Below are 24931 nucleotides of genomic sequence, written 5' to 3' on the forward strand. Positions count from 1 at the left end.
TCGCCATTGCAATGTAGCAATTGCAACACAACTTCACATCAGCCTTTTCGATGCTGTTTTCTGTGATCCAAGCTGCATGACCTAATTAATCATTTTCGATAGCGCAGGTCCACATCAGGACTTAACGTATTGCCAATTCCTCTACCTGCTTCGTCAAATAATAAGTACGTACGTACGTATGTATGTCTACTCTCGGGGAGACTGCTTATGAATGCTTTTAAAAACGGCACCACACAACAACAGAGACTCCAATTATAGTAAATCTTCTGATTTATATTTTTATTTCATTATGCTCGGTACTTTCCAGCATTGAAGGTTGATTAAAAACAAAATTACAAAGAAACCTACAGTTTTTAAATTTACTTTCTTTCCCGCTTAGGTATCCTGCAAATGCAGAAGGATTTGCCCGTGTTGTGACACAAACAGCGCACAAAAATTCATCTACGATTAGGCATGACACTAAGCAGTTCCAATATAGTGGATTGAAGATTGAATCTAATGTCAAAAAAACACACTAAAATATCATTTAATCATATCCGTTGAATCCAAAGTATTTCGTCGTTCCTTTTACACAGCATCACTGGAAACATGGCGCCACTCTGAAAACAGCGAAACTGAAAATCAGAAATTCCATCGGCAGAGTTGCACAGTTACTGACATGTAGACAACCAAGGAAACTCTCAAACAAGGATATTCTTTCTTGAGTGGGAAAACGGGCAAAGAAATACTTTTATACGAGAAAATTCTGCTGCAAAGGAATATGCCACTACAAAACGAGGCCACGACGTGGACTGAGCATGCGCAACCCTGTTTTCCCGTTGACCAAACGGGAAAAGATTTGTTACGTAAGAAATGATTCTGAGAAAAAATATATCAAAATAGTTAACTCAGGAATCGCACGTGACTACGTTAGTTTGAGTCGTTTGAATGTCTCAGTAGCTGAACTGTCCTAGGTTAGTGGATTAACAGTCTTGCAGTCAACAAAGAGCAGTACCTCAGTTGAAGGCTTTGTGGAATTCACTGACTTCCTTTCCTTCTTCGACAACGGTGACGGGTTGACAAGGGTTAGCACTACCTTTTAGGTAGTTCTGTTGGAAGAAAAACAAAACAAGCACACACGATAAAAAGATGAGCGCAGAAACAACTTTTGAAAACGTAGCTGTAATAGAAACAGAGCAACAAAACCACGAACGTTTAAGGCTGGTTTTCAGTGTTGTCTAAGCAACATACACTGACGCAAGTACTGCTGTGAGTCAGTAGCGACGTTTGTTTGGAAATTTTCCCAACAACACTGTTATAGGTGTAGAGAATAAACGGCGGGACTACGAAGTCGAATTTCAAATAAAAGCCAACGCTGTTTGCTTGCTTGCTGTTTAAGGATGATTTCCAGTCCGTACTGCGCATTCTCGAGAATTTGTTTCCGTTTCTTTGTTTGTGAACATTTCGCAACGCCTTACATGAAGTAAATTCCAAGTTTCATGTCAACCGCCATTATCGATACGAAGCTTTTATGCTTCGTTCTTTCTCATATCACTTGATGAAACAATTTCGCAGCTATAAAAATCAATGAAGCTGTTGGAAAAATAATTTGAAAGGCCTCAAAGATGAGGGATGTGGTTCATAACGAATAACAACGATTCGCATTCCACCGAGTGAGAGCTTATAATGTTTATAAACATTAGGGTGCCGAGACTGCGCAGTACGGACTGGAAATCATCTTAAAATTGAGAGTACGCGAACACACCCACTTACATGGGCACGGCTCAAGCCATTCTTTTTCTCATCATGACTGGCACCTCTACCAATCCACACAAAGCAATGTTTTCCAGAATCCAAGACGAAAACTAAAAAAAAACATTCTACGTGTTAGAAACTTGCAGACTTAAAGGTATAAAACACAGGCAGCCCACGTTCTAGATTCTTTAGGTCCTCGCGCAACAATTATGACCCAACAACAGCTATGCTAACAGTGAGAATACTCGAGAAATCGAAGAGTTAACGATTTGTGTACGACTCGTTCATGACTTGCTGAAGGAAGCAGTGTTGTGTTACAGGTGGCAAGTTTGAGTGCTCAACAAAAGTTGTATGAAGTTCAGAATGACGATGAATTTAAACGCTTAATTAATGTAGCAAAACTGTACTCCTTCCTCTTCACAGCTGTTCTCTGTTGTGGTTATGAGGGATTTTCTCATTTTCTGTCATTTCAGTCTTCCTATAAGGTAGAAATTTTCGAATTTGCTACAGGTTGTAAAACGAAGAGGGGTGGGGTGGAAACACACCGTCCTCGCTCTTCAGTTCACTCTTTGTTACCGCCTTCCCGCGAGCAACTTCAGTAAATGTCATCTGGGCGGATTCATCTGACAGCCTGTCAATCAAACGAGTCAAGCGAGGTAAACAACTTGTTTATTCAAAATAAATTCAAATTCCAGACCGTCTTAAATGCTCTAGTTTTGTCTGGGGAACATTTCTAAGAAAACTATCGCGAAACTCCAGAGCTTACACGACGATAATTTTCCACGAGCAGTCATTCACCAGTAACCTGCGTCCAGACACACCTATTTCATTTGTCAATAAAAAAATTCTCGATCGAGATTAGTTCTCCGCCGCCTAATAATGGTAATAGGACTGAGTAGAGTTCAATTCGGTCCGTAATCAAACGAGTGATTAACAAATCGGACTCCCGCTTCGCGGTCGTCCGATTAGTCACTCGTATGATTACAGACCGAATTGGACTCCACTCAGTCCTATTACCATTATTATTCAAAACTATAACAAAATTCTCGAACGTGATTGGCTATCAGCAGCCCGATTTGAGCATTAATTCGACAGTGTATACGCGTCAATAATAATAATAATAATAATAATAATAATAATAATAATAATAATAATAATAATAATAAACGAATCTTTCGACAGGATTAACCCATCAGTAAATGCTTGTAATTGGACAGTACGTCTCATTTTGCGCGCGCTGTTGCGGTGCACTTTGTTGAGTAAACAGCTGTGTTTTTCAGCATTCATAACGACGTTTTAAAATCGTTCAGCGCTCAATCGATGGTTTGTTCGTGTCTCAAATTTTGTCATAGTTTTGATTAATTGGTAACAGGACATCGTGTCGTCCAATTCAGCCTGTAATCATATTCGTGATTAACAAATCGAACTCCCGCTTCGCGGTCGTCCGATTTTGTTAATCACTCGTATGATTACAGACCGAATTGGACTCCACTCAGTCCTATTACATCATTTATTAAATCCATTTCGAAATCACTGGTTATCCTTGCAATCTCATTGGCTCTCAGTGGTGCGATTTATTCACGAATCGCACTATTTTTTGCTCCAAATCGCATCTTTTTCTCAGCCAATGAGAATGGGACAGTAAAACAAAACAACCAATCAGATTTCAAGATTAGTTTAAAGTAATCAATAAAATTTCAGGAAAATGAAAGGCAAAAGGCCACCGTGTGGAGAATTTTGCAACTATTATTGCCAAAACTTTGTTGTTATTGTAGTTTTTTTCAAAAAAAATCGACGAATTTAATTAATTACAGTTTCTGAATGACGATTATGAGCTCCTTCAGGCTGAAGACCTACTTTAATGGAAGTTTCCAACTTTCAGTGTCCTTTTTGACGAATATTTTGGCGATTTTTCTTCAACATCTGCTCAAGATCCGTATGATACCGAGTCCAGTAAAACATAAACAAATGAAAACCACACAACAACAAATTCAGAGCCATCTCAAGAAGGTAGATGTTTCGAGGTTTCAGGTAGTTTCAAACGAAGTAACAAAAGAGCTCAACTCTGTCACTGTGAATAAACATAGTCAAAATACGCCACACCGCACAAAATAGTGAATGAATGAACTTCTTGCGAAGCCCGTGCCAGTCCCGCCATCTTGGAAATATCTTAAAACAAATGTAGCCGAAAGAACTTGATAAGGTCCTGAGTATTGAGTCCTACGCCGAGCTCACAAAAAGAAACGGAGATGATAACGAGCTGGACTCCCTTAAAATCATGCCATTGAACGGTATTTAAAAGGAAAAAACGTACTATCCACTGGGCATCGTGCACTCGAGGGAGTTTCACAACTCAAAAGAAATCGATCACAGAATTACACAGGATATGCACCTCTAAATTCCTTCTCCAAAGACAATGAAAAATCTCAGCTCAACCACAGAAGAAAGGAAGGCCTTCCATAATTGATTCAGGCGACGAGAATTGAACTTTTCTCCCTGAAGTACACTATTTTCGTTCTGACTTCAGAACTGCTTGTTTCTTTGTCATGCTCGAATAAGTTTTCGTCACATGACATCGTTTTGCATACTAAATGAGACGTAAAGGCGTTTCCGGTTCCCCTTTTTTTAACAAACCGGCTACTGAAACAGTACACCAAAAATCTAAATTTAAGGCGATAAAATTGTGCGATTTCAAAATGGATTTAATAAAGTGGCAATTGAACTTCGGGTCGTGCAATTTTGGTCTGAAATCATACTTGTGATTTCAAATCGAACGAGCGCTGCGCGCTCGTTCGATTTTGGACTGAGTGGAGTCCAATTCGGTCTGTAATCATACGAGTGATTAACAAAATCGGACGACCGCGAAGCGGGAGTCCGATTTGTTAATCACGAGTATGATTACAGACTGAATTGGACGACACGATGTCCTGTTACCAATTAATCATAACAATTACAATTTCCCACAAAAGTAAAAGTTTCATTTGATAAAGAGCTTTCTATTGTCATTTTAAGTATCATAATTATAAAATATGGAGAACAGCTCGCAAAATGGCTGTCAAGTCTCTTTCAAAACAGTCACTAGAGACTAAACCTCCACAATTTTACAAAGTCAGTCTCAGTCAGTGGTTACTATAGTGATTGTAATCAATGTTGTGATTGGTGGATTTAGTGGAGAGGACTTAAAATGATTGGCTCGTGTAACTGTCCGATTACAGGTGTCCGATTACAGCCAACTGTCCGATTACACTGTCCGATTACAACTTTACAGATTAATTAGAGCAAAATACAACAGTTTATACACCAATCACATTTGAGGAAATTGTAATTGTTATGATTAATAATGGTAATAGGACTGAGTAGAATCCAATTCGGTGTGTAATCATACGAGTGATTAACAAAATCGGACGACCGCGAAGCGGGAGTCAGATTTGTGAATCACGAGTATGATTACAGACTGAAATGGACGACACGATGTCCTGTTACCAATTAATTAAAACTATGACAAAATTCGAGAAACAAACAAACCATCGATTGATCGCTGAACGATTAAACGTCGTTATGAATGCTAAAAAACACAACAGTTTACTCAACAAAGTGCACCGCAACAGCGCGCGCAAAATGACGTGTACTGTCCAATTACAAGCATGACGCGTATACACTGTCCAATTAATGCTCAAATCGGGCTGCTGATAGCCAATTACGTACGAGAATTTTGTTATAGTTTTGATTAGTCACGTAATTGGTGCGCGATCACGTGGAGGTACAATCACATGTATCCAATTTAGACTTTTTGTAATTAGATAACTGCATGTAATTGGATACCTTCAGCACTCGCACGTCAATTAAATGAGCTTCAATGGCTTCCTTTTTAATGTTCCCCACAGTTTTACAACTTATACTAAAAAACCATGAGTTTTTCGCTCAAAAGAAGTTCTTAAAAGACTTTTTTAATCTCGAAATTTGTTATTGATACGATTATTAGTAATTGAACCTCGAATCGTACAATTCAGGGAGTAATCGCGCTCATAATTTCAGATCGGCCTCTCGCTGTGCGCTCTTCAGATTTTGAAATAACTCTCCCTATTACTCCCTGAATTGTATTCCACTTTACTCGTTCCAATTACTATTACTTCACACGCATGTTATGTCACCAGCACAGAGAAATACGGTGAGCTGATGAGCGGCTCAGTGGTTGCCGAGGAACGCTGAAGGACCACGGCTTTATAAAATAGCTCCTTCATCCTGAAGATTTTATAAACTAACCTGAACAATACTTTTTCAAACTGACCACCAGCATCAGTCTGTAAGGAAGGAAAAGTGTACTCAGAAACGTTTATAAAACGATTGATGGACTAAGTATAGGCAAGGTATATATTCAATGTTCACAGAAAATACAAGAGGGCGGCGGGATAAAGACGATGTTGAAACCACTTACAAGCCCGAATGGAATTGACCACCAATAATGTAACGCCTGGTTACGAGACCAATGTTGAGGTACGGCTCCTGTAAAACATACATGGGCCGACAACCGGAATACAAGTGGTTTAAAAGACATTTTGAAGAAACACATGTACACCAACTACACGGTATAAAATAAAAGCAGGTTTGAAAGTTTTATTTCGTGCCATGTTTGCATCTCATTCGGCGGGAAAAAACCGCTACGCGCTTCACGCATCACGTGGGAGAAATCAGCACACCAATCAGAATGTGGCTTCCACGTGTGAACAACGTGAAAAGCTCATGTGAAGAAAATCCCGTTCACAGACCTTCACAGCTTCTTCATTCAGTTGTTCAAACCAAGAAGTTGAAAGAACAGTGAAAGAAACCCTTCTATAAAATGTGAGGGCTGGCGAGGAAACTGAATGAAATTTAAAGCCTCGGGAATGAAATAAGGTCAAAGGAGAAGGTAAGAAACGTCACTTCGCTTTTAAAATGGTTTTTATGACGAGAAATAATAGAAGAGTTAGACTTTTCTCAAACAGAAAGTTTTCTCGGCTAGCATTTCCTTCTCGCGAGTTTTTCAGTTCTTGAAGACTATTATAAATTAGTGTAACTAAAAATACCTTAGGCTTTGATTATCAAATACCCTATTCTCTATTTTCCAATTGCCCATAATTTACTCTGTTTGCCCCCCAAATTTTCCATAAACTATTGTTGTCAAATACTCTTGGGAGGTCTGCATATTCCCAAGAGCATTTCACAACAATAGTTTATACAAAATTTGGGGCGCAAACAGAGTGAATTATGGGCAATTGGAAAATAGAGAATATAAAGTTTAGAAAAGAAATTGGTCAAACATTTGACCGCATTTTAAAGAACTTCTGAGCTCCAAATTTCCTCTTTATGCATCATTTGTCGTGTCTGTAAATGTTTGCCGCGGACTTCTATGTCCGACCTTTTGCTGAAATTAGATCTTATGGAAAAATACCTCACATCATACTATCGTAAATGCCCGTTTTTCGAACCATAAGGAAACGAGAAATTTTAATGATTGCTTAAGAAGTCTTAAGCTTAACTGATAACTGACATTACAGCACTTCCATAAAGACCTTCAGACACAATTTATAACCATCTCGAAAATGGAAAAAGCCAGCTGATACAAACCTTATCTTTAGGTTTTTTGGATCCAGGTTTTCCATCATCAGGGAAAATCTCCAACAGCTCTTCCGGTACGTCACTAACCACGCAGTTATCTGTTGGGTGGGAGTTAAACACTTGATCGATAAAACACCATTTAATACAATATAAAAGTTAACAATGCAACCATGTAACCAATCAAATTATCAGCCAATTATATTATATTCATGAAGAATACATAACACTAAATAACAAATTTCGTTTGATTTGGTCTCAGTTGTTTAACTTGAGGATTAACAGGTATATATGTAAGCTTAAATTTAATGAACAACTAACTGTGCATTCAGTTTCTTCCGGACATTTATAGTACAAAAAAATTACTTAATTAATTAAATACAAAAAAATTAAAAGAAAAAATTAAAATTAAAAACCCACAAAACTATCATAGTACATGACAATTTGTTCCCTTTTGGAACACTGAATTAATTTTGTTTACACCTATAAAAAGAAAGAGCGATCAGTTTGGTGGCAATGAAATGGACATCAGCTACATTGTTACCCTGAAGCAAATGTGCAAAACCAAGTGAAATATCATTTAGCATATTTTTGCACTGAAGCTGATCTGTTATGATGAAATAATGTCTGTGAACTGAAAAAATGTCAGCTCTACCAGCCGGATAAGACACTTTGAAGTACCTAGTTCTGACAGAAACGACCCACAACTGATCTGGGGAAAAATTACAATCAAATGCAAACAGGTGAAGTTGCCAATGGATTTTTCTCTTGTCAAGCACTACTGGTAAAAAAACATGCAACTTCATCTCACGTCATGCCTCCTCTCTGTCAAGGATTTTCATCTTACATTATTTTGTGTGCCAAAGAATGTTTGATTTTGTAGTTGGATCATTTAACAAGAAGTTGGCAGTTTAAGAAAATAGTAACCAAACTTTTGCCATACATTTTAATTCTTAAACAATGAAAATTGGAATACTATTTTTCAATAAGAAAATACTGGAAAAAAGAAAAGAAAAGAAAACAATGATGAAATAAAATTGAAGAAAATAATGTCCATAGTTTACCTACCCTCCACAAAATATTAAATTTTGTTTTTTTGTTATTCAAAGTTTATCTTATCTAAAGGTGTCTTTCACCCACAAAGATATTTAATACCTTAATTTCCAAGGGTATTTAAATTAGACATTATGAAACTTGATAAAACTTCCGGTCTCTTATAAATTACTGAAATTTAGGAAAAATCTGAAATTTACCCAAAACCTCTATGCTTGGTTTGCCACCTCGATCAGACTAAAAGACAACAACACAAAGCGTCATAAACCAGGTTTGATAAAAAAGAACCCAGTTTGGCATGATACAATACACTCTCCTTTGATAATCCACAAATTGGGCATAATTGAAACATGACAATATTATTATTTCAGGATGACCCTGAGGATACTTACCCTCAATTGGTTGGCATGTTTCCCTGCTTCAAACCTCTCGTTTTTGTTACTGTTGTCACCATTCCACTACAGAAAAAATTGATATGCTAAGTGGATATATCAAGGGGCATTCTGAATCAAGAAAAATTAGCAAAAGCTGCAAGAGTCAACAGGAGTTTAATTAGCTTGTAAAGTGTTGTCACCATCTAAATAATTATAATATCAAAAGGTTTGGTGAATTACTGTAATTTCCAGGGGAAGAATTTAGTCATTGAAGCCTGGGGGGACCCAAAATGAAAAGGTTGGGAATGCTCTTCATCCCTTCATAAATCAAGGATTCTGGTCTCATTTGTGGTGTTCATGATGAAACACCACTATTTCTTTCTGTCAAAGCACTCAAAGAAATAATAATCAAAAAGCTCTTAATTCCGTTTTCAGGCTCAAATTCCAGTCTACTAGAGTGGACTCCTTTCCTGAACAGCAGCTGCTAAGCAAGCCTACTCCATTTTAAGTGGCAATCTTCGCCATTGCAGTCCCACTTTGTTATATCCATCATGACTATGGGCACTCTCCCTTCAACCAAAACTTCCAGTGTGAATTTCCAGAAATTTCCTGGGGCAAATGGAACATAATTTTCTGGTTGACTGCACCTGAGTGGAAAATGTTAAGCTGCACTTTCGTCTGCTTGGAAGTTTTCAATGACTTTGATGTTAAAATCTCAAAAATAGAAGCAAACAGACCACTGGTATGCTGACAACGCGACTTATACAAACCACTACAGCAGCGAAAATGTCACAAAAAATCGTCGTTTCAAACATTTAGGAATTTTTGGTTAAACGCAAAGCATCCTATGTTTATGACATGACAGTTTCTGTATGGCTACAAAATCAGATGAATATGTGCACTATGCGTTTTCACTATACCTGATAAATCTTCAGTCCCAAGTCAATCAGGAAAACGTCATCATTATTCAAGTAATCTTTCTTCAACTTCACTTCCTTGATCTGCACCTTGTTCTGCAGGAAGTGATAAGTTATGGTTAATTGTTTAGTTCCATAAGATATCCATAACCAATGCAACCCAAGGAAGGCCACAGGAACTCTACATACTTTACAATACAACAGTTGACAGCTGGCTTAACACCTGCAAAACTAACATTCATAATACTGAAGCATTTCACCTTTTCCCCAAACACATGGAGAAGGCGGGGAGTATACTTCTTAGCTTCTACATGACGGAAACCTGATTCAGCCCTGCAAGACAAATTATCTACATATTGGTAAAAATGCCTATGAGATTCGAATGATTTTGGAGTATTCATTTAGATTTGCATAGTCATCAACAGAAGATTTACCATCAAAAGAAAATAACTTCAACAGACCTGAAAACGTGCACGATACAGCACACTGATATATGATATGCAGCATTGTTATTATGCAGTTTAGTGGTACAACCCAGGAGATGTGAGTGGAAGCCAGCATAAATCTTATAAGATTGGGGTCACATGATCAAACTTCCTGGTATTGCTGATGATCTGGGTGGCAAAGTTTTATAAAGCTGTAGTAGATATGTAGTTGCTGCATTTGACCAAATGGATGAAGACCGGCAGGGTAGCGTAATGGCTATATTTAATCATGTGAGTAGAGATTTTATCAATCCCAGGTGACTTGTTTTATGCATTGACCAAATAATTTTGGCAACTTGTGAGCATTCCATGGTCTTCTAAAACTCATTAATAATTCATCAAGTTAAAACTCCTAGCTGAACAGGCCCTTGGACCCCAATTTGCGACTGGCCGGTCACTCACGGAACCCTAACTTAACCCTTGATTGACTGCATGCCAAGAATGAATTTTATTACCAGGGTAATGAATTAAGAAAATTGATATCTCCCTAAACATAAAACCAAAAAAGCAATGCAGCTCCATTTTAGGCAATAACACTTGGACGTGTCTGATACTTGGTTGTTTCCCCGAGTATAATTTTGACAGAAAAGCAAAACGACTGTGTGAAAGTTCAAAAATGTTTGTTTGAACTTGAAGCCTGTTCCAGGCATTCACATTGAGGCAAGTGTCAAGATTAAGATTGCAGCAGTAGAATATTTCCACTTCCAGTTCTGTTATTTTTTGTTTGAATTTTTTGTTTGAATAAAAGAATTGGAAAAGCATGACATCGGTTAAAAGGTCCATTTCGGATATCAGTTTGGATAAAAATCTCTCTGTAAGCTCTCCTGATTTATTATCATTATTGTAATTTGCAAAAAAAGTCTCACGAATGGTCAAATGTGAGTAGCAAACAAATGGTGTTGGCATTGACCCCAACTGTTTACACGGTTTTAGATCAGTTTAAAAACCGTCCTTGTACTAAAATATAAAATATCACATTGCACTAAAATACTTCAATAAGTTCTACTGATTTATTAGTAATTGAAATTCATGAAATTAAAAGAAACTCATGAAAGAACGGTCAAATGTGAGTAGCGGACAAATGGTGTTGACATTGACCCCAATTGTTTACACTACTGGCCTTGGTGGTAACTCAACTAAAATTAGAGCAAACTTATAAAAACCAAGAAAATGAAAAGATATGGTGTGGAAAAAGTATCAAAATAATCTAATAAGGCTGTTCATTTCTATGGGAAAACAAGATTTTAAATCAATGCCTGCTTCAACCAAGAATTTGAAAGAATGTGTGATGCGTGACGTAATGGCCGGTGACAATCAGTGATCAGTGCCGGAGTAGAGTAGAAGTCAAAAGCAAACCAAGGCTTGAAAGATTTTCTGATATTTTAGTGTAAAATAAGTCTCATCGAATTCTCCAAATGTTAAAACTCAATAAATCTAATCAGGTAATGTCAAAAAGGTCGCTGAGAAAATTAAAACCACATTTCAGTTAATGGACAAGATGTTGAATTTTCAGCTATTTTCTCACATTTTTTGTTCTTCAAAATTATGAGTGCCCACAACTTTTAATACAGATATTTGTAGCTTAGGCTTAGTTCATTATGCTAAGAGTCATCATTCATGTAGAGGTCCCACTTTTGAAAAAGATGTTTGTTTAGAGGCTAAGTCAGCAAAAATGGCAAAGACATTTTTTAGAACATCAGGATGAAACGTCATAACTTTGCTTGTGTTTAAGACAAGCAAATAGGTTTTAGTTTTGTGGAAAGAGGAAAGAATTATTCAGTAATTCTGAAAGAATTAGATTGTTTCATTTAATGTGTGAATTTTTGAGCAAGCATAACGTAACCCCTAACTTTCAATTTCCGGTTTTGTGTGGTTTTCGAGGTACCTACAAAAAAATTCATCAAAAATAGAGAAAGTGAATTTGTCAAAATGACGGCCATTTTCGTTCATTGCATATGTTGCTTGACTTGTGTAGAAAAAATGAAGGCAATCCATTTTCCATGAAAATTTGAGTGGTTGGTTCTTACACGGACACGCTCTTACAGTGTGTTAACTGAAACTGTGGCCACTCAGACGATGAAAACCAATCACATGACAGAACTGAAACAATAGTTTCCAACATTTTCAAATCCAGTCAATCAAATGTCCTATTTTCAAATCCAGCCAATCAAATGTCTGGAACAACACAATGAAATCTCAACTTGTTTGTTGTGATGCATACGTGACTACGGTGTTGCTTAATAAAATATTTGTCAAGCTCAAACCATTAGTGCTTTCACCTGATTGCGTGTTTAAGAAGAATTGAACTATATGCTGTACTTTCTATGGGGTCATTGGTTGGTTTAGAAAATACATGAAAAGAACAGCTACATAAGAGTGTCACTTGTAAATATATGTCAGCTTTATATATGGCCAGCAGAGCATGTGGTGTAAGGTCTGAATATTGACATGGCTTTTCAAAAGAAACCCTTCAAAGGGTCTCTGAGTAGTTTCTCATGTGTGCAAGTTCAAAATGTATGAATTGGAAAGGGATTATTTTCAATGTAACTGAAAGGAGCTGAAAGCAAACTTCAAGCATCACAGGAGAATTGAAAAGTTAACATGAAACAAAAGAGGACTTGAAACTTGAATAATTTGCTGGAAATATATTCAAAATTTTCTTGTGACACCATCGTCTTTTGGTATTGCCTGAGTGATTTTGCACGCTGAGACTTTGATACTACAACTTGGAAAAATATTTGTTTGAATTTTCAATGTTATTACAGAAAGGGAGTTCAAACTCCTAAAATTGATGTTTAGCTGCTGAGACAGTGAACACATATATTTTAGTTTTTCTGCGAGTAGTGAACTTCACGATCGGCTGCACTATAATGACAACTGAAAGCTGTGTAAAAATAGAAACAGGAGCAGAATTCATTTTGTAAAAAAGTATCGAAATCTAATATTCAACGATTTTACACAAAAACTGCAAGAATGGCATTTTGTGTGGCCGTATGTTCACAGTGGAAAATCTAATTTCATCATGCTTGTAAAAGATGTAAAATCTAAAGCCGTAAAGTAACATAATGTCGCGCAAGCATCACAACGAACAAGTTGAGATCCATTGTTTTGTACTGGACATTTGATTGGCTGAGTTTGAAAATGTTACAATCTATATTGTTCCAGTTCTGCCATCTGACTGGTTTTCATTGACTGGGTGGCCCCAGTTTCAGTACTGTAATAGCATTTATTATATGATAAGTCGTAGTACTAGTTTTAGTGTTAGTATAAGCTGCATAATTTGTATTAGTAGAAATAGTGCTCGTGGTAGATTGCTTATAAATTGTAACTTTTATATCTAGGTTAGACATGGCTCGATGGAAGAGCATATTTTGTATGAATTTGATACCATGTATAAATAAAGCTTACGATGATAATATGACTCGGAATCTATTGGTATTTTGCAAAACTGGTTGCTGGGAAGAGGGTGGTCGTAACTGTAGGTTTGACTGTGTTATTATACTTCTCTCACAAACTTTTTATGTCTTTTTTATTTGCCATGCACCTCAACTGGAAGCCTAAGCGACCAATTGCATCAAGTTTTGAATGCTAACAGGTCGTGACCTATAAATTCTGTTCAACTACGGAATGTTTTAATAGTTCCGACTCTTTTGAATATTTCACTCTTGTACAAATTTGACATTAGAAGTCTGTTGAATCCATGTGTTTCACAGAGTTCAGTTCTAATAGCGCTTGTCCTGATGAAATAAAAATTGTTTTGCTGCTTTGTGATCTGAGTGCAAAGTCTAAGGCTGGACGATTTGACTAGTTGTTGGTTTTTATTAATCTCTTTATATTAAAGAGAATTCTAGCAAAGGTTGCTGTAGAAGTTGTTTCATAAACAAGCCTGTGGTTAAGTGGTTTGTACAGAAATGTATGCATAGACATTACATGCAAGGTTAAATTTAATTTCGCAAGGTAATTACCTGCCATTAAACTTGCTGGTTACAAGACTGTGCTTCTAGCGAATTCTTGTTCATTGCATAGTGGTCAAACTATAGTTAAAGAATTATCGGTAACTTAGAAAGGTACTCTTGAACCTGAAATTTAAGAAATTTTGGTATATTTTTGTTTTCTTTGATCAAGTGCTATGGTTAAATGTAACAGAAACTTTCAAGGGCTCAACTATTTTGAGTAATCAGTATTTGCCTGCGGTTTGAAAGTGGCAATGCTTCTGACTTGATGATGTCCATTTGGATCCAAATGAGCCGTTTAAGGTTACCGTCTACCTTCAGGGGTGTCTCGCATCCAAGCGATGTAGCACGACTGGTTTAAGCTGTAGATACCTAAACCCCTATATCAAATTAAAGCTTATAGAGCTGGCTATCAAACCATACCAAAAATTTTGAAATAAAACGAACTTCCGATTTTTTGACGGCCACTAAATGCGAGCGTCCTAATCACCTTTTGGAAGCTACAAGTCAAAGCGAATTTTGTTTTTCGCCAATGTATTTTTTTCCTCGGTTTCAGGACAAAAAGCGCTAGAAAAGCTGCGTTTTGCCATATTCAATTGCAGTAAAAAGTTACAACGTTTTTGAAATAGGATTTAAAAAATGTGAAGTGATCGTACAAAAATTGTTCTCAGAGAAAAAATATTTTGAAATACATAATTTGCAGACACCTGTTTGTTTTTTATATGTTAATCTAGCTACTGTCTAAATTTGAGGGCAATCAAACAAATCCCCTTTAAGTTGTAACTCTTTAAAGTGTCTGCTTCAAGTGAAAAAAATTATTCGAGAAAACAGCGCTAAGAAAAATCTCTTACTTCGCAAATAAACTCCGCCCACAAACGCCTTCAACTGGGTTCTCAGATCACTGAGCCAATCAACGTTTGGAAAATTTACTACCATTAACTTGTAGTGAAATTTACGCGTGAATCTCCAAAAAACCCTTGTGTTTCGCAATGCGCTCAAGGCAGAGAGAGAATTTTTCTGTAGCTCGGTTTTTCTTGAAGCTGGTCTGGCAAAATGGAGAAGACGAAAAGGGATACAAACGCTAGAGTGGCTGGACGATGAGAACAAACTGAACAAAAGAAAGCGCGGCGGAGCAAATCTGCATGGATAATATTCCAATTGATCTCAATGAGTTGGACGATTCATCAGTATTGGACTCAACAGAAGAGTCCCCGTAAAGGTCGCTGTTATCGCTGTCAAGTTCCCAAATTTTTACAGAACCCTTCTCCTCTCTTGACTTGATCTTTTTGCCCGCTTGATACAATAGCTATAGCTTCATCTGCGAGGCCAACTTTCGCTTAACTCACTGATGTGTTTTCATTAATTTTGTTCTTCGCTTTTTCAAACTGGTAAACAGAGTTTTCCATGGTCCATGTTTACTTATAACTTAATAGAATTACACCTAATACGCAAAATGCTTGGTTTAACAATGCTGATTAACTAAGTAGCCAGCCAATTCGTGGTATCCATAGAGGTAATATTCCCGCGAAAGTAGTCTCGGTTGATTGCGTACACATTATAGGACTGTCAATCAAGAGGGAACTTTTACTTCTAGCCATAATGTAAAACCTCCATTTCTCTGCCAATATTAAGTTTTTTTCCATTTTGTTTTCAGAAATTAGAGATTACTCTTCGACCATTACTTTGAACCAAAAATCCAAATTTGAAGAAAATTGGCAATGTGAAGGTATACTGTAACCTTAAATTGAACAGTTAACATTAAAACAAAAGCAAAGAGTTTATATTGCTTTTCTCTGGCAGTCACCGTCCCAGAAATGCCCAGAGAATTCCCTTCTGTGACACACAATAGGCTCAGTCAAAAATTGAGACAAATATTGTCTCAATTCTTGAGTTTTTACCTAGTCCACACTTTTTGCCCCGGACCAGGTAACCCAAAACGACTGACCGTGGCAATATATTAAATGTTTGTGTGTCTGGTTTGATTCACTTAAAATTCATGCTAGTTATTGGACAAATGGCACAGAGGAAAATTGACAGGTGCTAAAAGTCCTTTGTGGCAGGATTACCTACAACCTCGAAGGACTTTGAAAAGGTCTATCATCCTAACTGCATTTCACTTACCCTCCCTTCATCTTGGAAATAGCCTTGAAGTAAGACCTAAATCGTTCAGACTCGTAATCCATTACCTCACGATGCTGGACAGGTTTATCATCCAACTATATAAGCAAAAAAATAACACAGTTTAATCAAAAGTATGCATTTCCCACAATCCTTCAGAGCATGGAAGGTGCATTTTGCTGCATTTAACACGTGCATATTTTTCACCCTTGCTACTATGTTGTGTTATAAGTTGTGCCAATGATAACACATTACAATTAGAGAAAACAACAGTCAACTGACTGTTTTACTGGGATTGAATGTTTGTTATGACTATAACTAATTCTTATGTTAAAGTTAGTGTGATAACTGTATATAATTTCTGCTGACTCAGATGTAGACTTAACACAGACTCTAAAATTTTTCAAGATCTGCACACAACCCAACATGATGTCCTGTTGTGAGCATCCCTACAGCTAAAGCAACATGAAGTGTTGACTGAGCCATCTTTCTGGAGAAACAGCAACATTTTATTTGACTGTTTACTAATACTATAAAAGCAGAAACTAACGGTCATTGTTGAGGGGCACCACCTCATTTTTCAGTCAACAGATTTTTTAAAATTTTTACTGCAGTCAGATAATGAGTTACTTGAGTCAGAAATGCAAAAAAAAATTGGGGGTCACTGACTTCATTTCAGAGATAAAGCATGTGGAAAACTATTTTGAAAAATTGGCGCACGTAATTCAGCATGGTCTACAGGGGTTTATAGTTTAAAATATCTAAGGTAAGTCAACGGAGGCATACGACCTTAGTTGTATTTTGTAGAAGTGGGTCTGTTGCCAAAATAATTCTAAATGTTACCAACATTTTCACAAAACTTAACCCTTCAAGAGGCATTTGAAACTGTTGCACAGATAAACAAAGAGCTAAAAGGAATGGATTTCGGTGGTGCATTTTGCAAAAAGTTCAAACTTCTAGTTGATAGATTTTCTTCTTTTTCACTAAACATAGAATATCAGTAGAGAAAATGACCCAGCAAAAGAAAAATAGGGGTCACCAAATGTCCAAGATCGTTAAATCCAGGAAAAGCTATAGCAACGGCCATCTGCCCTATCATGGTTCATTTTATTATGTAGAGTGTTCTCATGCATGACGTGGCATGTGAATTTGTGTGTGCAGTAAGGATTCGCAGAAACAATAATATTAGTGCGAATGTCCTTAAAGTATCTTTGCCACACTCACTTATAATACTCACAAAGGTATCAAGTTCAACTGTCTTGTATGCAGCTGTGCCATACTCATCCTGAGTTGAATACTTGCCGATCCAAAAGTGGACATCATAGTCAAGCTCCTAACAAATCAAGCATTGGTTAGTTAACATACGAAATTGTTTCTTTCTGCCAGCATTCTCTGATCTCATTAGCATGAATTTATCAACTGAACAATTAATTTAGTTTAGCATATGTATAGACATTGAATTGATGCAAATGTTGCCACACCAAGCTTGTCTTTCAAGTTTAAAGAGCTTAATTTACAACTTACAATGAATTTGCATTTTCTTCACCCAATTTGTATGTCTAGGTTGTAGTTATGGCAATGGCATAAGCTGAGATTACCCAAACCTGGACGACTAAGGGCTGAGTCTACACTGTCTGTGAGAATATTGAAAGACAGAAATGCCATGCACAGTGTACGATGATTAATGCCATTAATCAGTGATGTGCTACTGACAGAAACAGAACATCCTCTGAAATCAATGTAATGTCCAAAACTGAACTTGAGAAGTTCCAAGACAAGTCTGCATGAACTGCACATACTTGTGTAACAATGATGCAGAGATGCCAACCTTAAAAATTCAAAATATGGGAGATTGCCAATTTACCATCTTGATCTTACAAAAAGTTGTTCTAAGTAGAGCTCCACCAATTCAACCACAAAAATATATCAAATATCAAAACCTCACCCCTAAAAAAGCCAAAAATCCACCAAAATATGTCTGGAAAATGTATATTTTAAGTGTTTCCTTTGTATTGTCTGAAAGATTAACTAACCCTTACAGGAGAATGGCTACAAGATTCAGTCTGTATTCAGTATGCTCCTGGAAAATCTGGGGGACTTGACACAGCTGATAATGTGAGGTAATATTGATTAAGGTGTGAGTGACCCTTAATTTACGCTTAAGAGGTGGCTCCCAACCTATAGTTTTATAATTGATCAAAAATTAAGGACGAGAGCTTGAGTAATCTGGGTGCACTCAAAGGAACACATCACTATTTTTTGACATGCTATGACGTCAAAATGAGCACAAACAGCAAAACTGACAGTGAATTTTCTTACATTTCCTTTGGTAAAATTCTGTCAAATTTGGCAGACTGGTAATTAATATTTTACTTTGGTTGGAGCTCTTTTTTCAGGGAAATCTAACAGACCAGTTTTTCTGTAGTGGTGAAAGACAAATTTCCAACGATAAAAAAACCTGCCTGCACAAACCCTACTTTTTTCATGTTTAAAATTCGTATCCCACCAGGTTCAATGTACAGAGAATTCAAAATTTTGGAAGACTTCACCACAGGAAATTCAAGAAAATCTCAAATTGAGCCATATGAATGGTTAAAAATGCATTTTAACAGAGATGATTGTATAACATGATAACTTTCAACACTGCTTATTACATTTAATAAGTTTGAGAGGACGGGGTGTAAAAATGAATGCAAACACAGCATTCAAAACACAACAATAGCGTGCTCAACACAATAAATGATTACCATAAGGAGCCACCCTGAAGTATGGCTTATCCATAATCATTTACAGCAACTTGAAAATGAACTTTCACAACTAAATTCAAAATGTTACGATCATCAGTTAAGAACAGAATTTAGTCACAGAACCCTCATGGATCTGTTGCACACATGTGAATGCCACATTTTATTTTTCAATACTTTTTTACCTCACTACTTGGATCCTTTTTGTAAGTGTGAAGAATGACATACGAGTCTCCTTCAAAAAATTTCCCATAATCTTCCACAGGCCAGTCTACTACCTGTGTGGACAAGCAACAACATTCTATATTATACACAGGTAGCACAAGAATCACAAACAGGGCCGTAGCCAGAAAAGAGTTACGTCTGAGGCAATGTCCACAGTGAAATTCTCTTCCTAGGTATTTGGCAGTATTTTACTTTCTCTCTTCAAGAAAAAAGAGAAACAAAACAAACAAAAGAACACAAATGACTGAGGCAATTAAGTGCCTCGGTTTGCCTCATACTGTCTATGGCCCTGACAACAAACTGTTACGCTAAATGTATTCTGAGGCTAGGGCATTTAAGTGTCACATGAAAGAAGTAGCCAAATTTAACAATTCATAAAAACACCAAAAAAAAATATCAATCCAGTTTGAACTTGTTCACGAAATCATTTTAGTAGGTGTCTCTCTATACTTAAAACCATTTTCGAGTCTGATGAGAATCCAAGTGGGAAATATGGCTTTTGTAGGAATCTAATGTCCAGTCAATTAATGTAAAGCCCTTTGGTGCTTTGCTTACCTTTCTTCTGCGTAATTAAGCAAAGGGCTCGATTTGAGAACCTGTATTCCCCCTCTGGAAGTCCAGACCTGAAAAATCACCCACGCCTGGAATTCCAGTCCAATGTGTTCCCCATGCCCTCTGAATTCCAGTCTGTGGACACCCCTCCCCCTCCCCCTTCAGACTTTGGAGATGCTGCCCATGGTATAGGTATGGATATTTTCTAGAACCACTAAATAGTGGCTTGGGCAGACTGGTCATCAGTGCATTTCACCCAAGGTCAGTATCGGTAAAAAGTAGTGAGTCCTCATTACTTGGTCATGGCTTAATGACACTCAACTGGAAAATTATGCCCTACACGACCCGTTATGAACACCTAGTAAATATGGAAAACTTTCACCAAAACAGGTTTTGCAAGCAATAGCAGAAAGTTATTCCAAAATATATTTCCTTGGTTGCCTGCTTTTGATTTTGTCTGTGAAAACAAGCATAACATAGTTTCTAAATGTTACGCTAAATTTAGCTCATTTGGAATGTTTATAATATGACACCATATAAGGTAAAAACTCAGCATTTCCAATAATGAAATCTTCATTAACCTGCACATGACGGAAGGTCAAAATCGCCAGTGAATAATAAGAATTAACATAATCATTGCACAATGGTATGAGAACAGGGTAGAGGACGGCAACTGAAACTATCTGAAACCGCTTAAAGATACAAATAATATTTACAATGACTACTGCATTGTCCTGCTGTTGTATTTGTGATTATGATAATTTACGGACGAGTACGTTTATGACTACCGTATTACCAAATTAACTGTACTATCATTAAACATTCCGAATATTAACATAAAATGTATACTCACCTTAAAGTTGACAATTCTCCAGATCTTTATGCCGACTTTCTGTCCACACCCTTTCCAGGCTTTCTCTGTCATTGCAGAACTTTTCTTAACCTGACGAACGATGGGAATCAAAATTACATCAAACTAGTAAAACGCATCACACACCTCATTCGTCTGCCTCTAGCTAAGTTATAAATTGTGTAAGCTTGACATAATCAAGGAGTATGGAAGGAAGCACTTTTCAGGCGACGAGATATTTCGTTATTTATTATCAAATGTTTTTAACAGCTTCGATTCACGAATGGCTTTTGGCTTGATACAGCAGTCAAGTTTAAAATTATATCGATACATGCATCTGTAAGCGTTAACTACAGCAGTTTAGATTAGCTGGGCGACAGGTTCCAACCGTAACGTTTTACGAAAGAGACAGCTAATTGCACTATTTTAAACAAACTGCTTTAGTTCGTTATATGCTGCTATCCCTGAAATTCACCACTCAATACACGTACCACCGGAGAACAGCAGCCATTTTGGAACTAAAGCTTACATTTTTCTCCGTGTCAGAACCGAACAGCGCCAAATTTGAGTCCTTCCAGTCAAACTTTTTAGCCTTCCTAAGTCCTGCCATTTCTCCACTTCAGACCCGTACTTCCAAGAAAACTGTACTATCACAAGTAAAGGTGTTCCCACTGTAGCAAATGCCAAGCGACCAGTGCTGTTTGTGAAGTATAGTTATTGGTCGACAGCACGCTCTTGTTGATGTTACATAAATATTGTAATTCTATCTACTGTTAATCATTAACATACCATGCACGTCACATAAGGTATCCCCGGTACTGTGACAGCTAATGAACGCTATTTAAAAACTGTGTTCGAAGCAAAAGAAATACAACTTTTATTTCCATGTTTAATGTGAAACAGGGCAGAAAGCACACATATAGCCTAGTGGCCTACGGTACTGGTGGCAGCTTCTAACTTTCAGAGCTTGTAGCGGTCGCTCACTATAGCCAATACAAGCGCCATTTCTCCTCGTTCTTGGTCTTTCTGGCGACAATTAAGACAAAAACATGATCCCAGAGACTTCAGTAGGCTATATCACACTTTTTGATAACAAAGAGAAACGAGACCGACAGTTGAGCTTTTTCTTTACTTTTCAGATGCACGAATTTAGAAAACAAGAGAAAAGGCATGAAAAGTGCAAGTGCGAAGAGAGCGCATATAAAATAGAACACCGTCGGATTTCAGTGGTACATGGTATTTTAATGTATTGTACTTTTAAAATTAATTTAGTAAGTCAGTGTGATTTTCTGGCAATATGGATCATGATAGCTTCTTCCAGGCGCTCAGTTAGTTGGAGTGCAAGGGAAAAAACGGAGAGCAAAAAAATAAAATAAGAGAGAAGCGCTGCGCGGTAAGGCGCACCAAGCCCTTCTCTCCATTTTATTCTCTCGCCGTTTTTCGTGCTGCGTCCCAACTAACTGAACGCCTGGAAGAGGCAAGGATAAGGATGACACGTCCACGTACTTGCCTTTATCGTTACTACGTTAGTCAGTCAATCGGTTGGTTGGTCTGTTAGTTACTCAGCCAGTCGGTCCGCGGTAAGTCAGTCAATCAGTCGGTTGGTCGAACGTGTATAGATTTATAGAAAAAATGAATGGACAGAAGAATGAAAATGATGGATTTTGTGCCTCTTAAAGGCTTAGGAAAATATACCACAAATATATAATAAAAAATAATATAAAGTTAAAATCAAGAGAACAATTCTAGACGCTTTTTTCGTAGTCCTTAGGACTTTTTCAGCTTTACAAGAAGACCACATCTTGCCGTCCACATAGCGTAACATAGACTTTACAGGCTGAATTGTACTAGACTGATTTCGCGTTCTTTTGCTTTAGCTTGGGGCTTATTAGTCAAAGCAGCTCAATTATTTTAGAAAAGTGTTTTATTACGGTTCTTCCTCAACTCCTTAACTAGAATGAGTAAAGGTTAGCTTGATCTATCTCATAAAGCTTGAAAACGCTAACGTGATCTATTGGGGGAAGTTGATGTTAACTGAATTTATTCAAAGTGCTTTGCCTAACTGATAAGGATACAAACTGTCATTCCGTCTGACGATCAGACAATCAATACATACATTTCGTTAGTTAAGTCCACTTTGGCAGTTTGGCATCTGTCGCACCCCCTCTCCCTTTCAAAATCGTGATTACGAGCCGGCACACTGCTTTAATCTGTGTTTAAAGACCACTTAACTCTTATAACCTCAGAGAAATTCTTAATTGTATATGCATAAAGTTTAAAAAGTGAGTGGGTCACTGATAAAATGCTTGAAGCAAGACAGTCGAACATTTGACACAAAGTAAATTCAAAATATTTTAAAGTTTATTCAGAAGGCTAACCTTCCATGGTCATGTTATGCCGTCTTTGTTTGACTTTTTTTTACTTACTTATTTATTTATCTATTTATTTTTTCGCAAAGTTCGAAGTTTTCTATCTTACTACTAAACGATGAAGTCGTCGTTAAAGCTATATACCGAGTTTGCACTAAAGGATTGTGGATCATCTGGGTATCATGGCCGTACGAAGCTTGTCAAACTGGGAGTCCAAATTTTACGGAGAAACGTTTCTTTGTGTTCAGTGTTGACCCTTGTGATATCTTTTTTAGATAACGAAACGGGTATTTAAGTAGCTTCATTGTGTTGTTTACTTAGTTACTAGTAATGATAGTTTTTTGCTTTTATAACTTCGTATTCTTGTGCTACAGTACTAACACTGCAGAACGCTTTTACCGACGTGTAAGTTGACCGACTTTATTTGTTCATCTGTAAAGGTGTTCTCCGGATAGTTATCAATATAAACAACGCAAATTGACTTCATCAAGGAGCGCTTAGGTCTTCCACTTCGTTATCAACTAAAGGTTATCAGTAACATATCCTTTTAACCATTGCTAACCGTACCATCATGCAGCATTTGTCTGTTCCTATCGATGGAGGGTTTAAAACTGTTACAAAGAAGCTTCACAGTTAGACGCCTTTAGTCCGCAAATTTCGCTGTCGTTCTTTCGGTATAATTTCCACATGTCGTGTTCTGAATTTAATTGTAAGTAAAGCAGCTAAAAAGGTGTTGTGTCATATTCACGCAGAGCAAAAATAATTCTCAATTCGTCTTGATAACTTTTAATTCAGTTTTCAATTTTTAATTGTTGTTAAAACCGTACACGCGATCACTAATGGTTTTTTTGACAAACCGAAAGATATCGGACAACTTTTGGCACATATAAAAAATTTACAACGGGAAGCACTAACCGTTAATTATAACTTCTATCCCGCAAAGAACAAACACAGATCAGTTGGTGATTAACATGTGTGTTATTAAAACATGCAGGTGGTTTGAAATATCTTGCTAGCGTCTTTCTCAGGTTGAGTCTGTGAACGGCAGAAATAAATCGGTACAGGCGCCCTGTACCAAAACGTTCTAATTAATCCCAGAAATTAGGATATCTGCGTCCGTGAGGATGGTTCGAATGGGTTCGGTAGCTTTGCAACTAGCATGAATCTAAATTCAGAGGTGAATTCAAAACCATCTCGTCGGTATAGTTTCAAAACTATCCTACTCTCAGTACTTACTCGTCTTTCAGTGTCACTTCCGAAAAATTCCAAGTTTGTGTCTTTCCAAAGAAACTTCTTTGCTTTTACAAGGCCTGCCATCACCACAAAAGTTTATCCTTGCTGTTAGATATTGTCTCTCGATGATTGTGTTCTTTATCTGTTTATATAAACAGTAATTCGCACGAGTAATTCCAGCGGTGAGAAAACGATCCAAATATAGCCGATATCCTCGATCGGATTGGTTCATTACAGTTAATAAATAAAACATTCATCTGGAGATGCCTATTCTAGACTCCAGAGCTCCTGTCTAGAAGGTCCTGGGAGGGGAGGGTAGAATGTCTCTAAACCTGGCCTATATAATACTTGCTCATGAGTTTTAGTCCGGACTTCTGTTTGGTATTCAACTAATATTTCAATTTGAACTGGAAAACGAATTTGCTGAATACTTCGATTTCCACTTTTCCCTTGTCAGGTCTGGTCCAACCGGCGCGTAGTTTTTGGCCCGGAAGAGCCATTTCTTAGCAACGCTCAGGAGCTATGGATTGCCAGCTAACTGTGTTGGTTGTTTTCGTGATTTTGTAGAAGATTACGTCAGATGCGCTTAACGTAACAGCACAAAAAGATGGAGCATAGGACTGCTGGTGAGCTGTCAATATCAATGAGACACACATATAAAGTAGCGGTTCTGGCGCAGTGATAAGCAAGAGGGCAACATCCGTCCGAAAAAAGCCCACCAGTTCATTCTCC

General features: G+C 37.3%; 1 protein-coding gene across 2 annotated transcripts; it reads right to left on the minus strand.

Moving 5' to 3' along the window:
• Positions 1–247: 247 nt before the first annotated feature.
• LOC145491429 (gelsolin-like protein 1) lies at positions 248–24317 on the minus strand. Of its 2 annotated transcripts, none has more exons than XM_081470619.1 (15): positions 24203–24317; positions 20601–20690; positions 19156–19248; positions 17464–17559; positions 16230–16324; positions 9931–10003; positions 9674–9766; positions 8772–8837; positions 8580–8616; positions 7339–7427; positions 5998–6035; positions 2280–2365; positions 1753–1844; positions 995–1088; positions 248–599 (listed from the first exon to the last, which is right to left on the minus strand). In XM_081470619.1, the coding sequence occupies exons 1-14, from the start codon at positions 24281–24283 to the stop codon at positions 996–998; spliced, it is 1122 nt and encodes a 373-aa protein (XP_081326745.1). In that variant the 5' UTR covers positions 24284–24317; the 3' UTR covers positions 248–599; position 995. The 2 variants fall into 2 exon arrangements, with proteins under 2 accessions (XP_081326745.1, XP_081326744.1); XM_081470618.1 differs by lacking the exon at positions 24203–24317 and adding an exon at positions 21127–21336.
• Between the last annotated feature and the right edge of the window lie 614 nt (positions 24318–24931).

This window comes from Orbicella franksi, chromosome 6 (genome assembly GCF_964199315.1).
Source record: "Orbicella franksi chromosome 6, jaOrbFran1.1, whole genome shotgun sequence".
Taxonomy (NCBI): domain Eukaryota; kingdom Metazoa; phylum Cnidaria; class Anthozoa; order Scleractinia; family Merulinidae; genus Orbicella; species Orbicella franksi.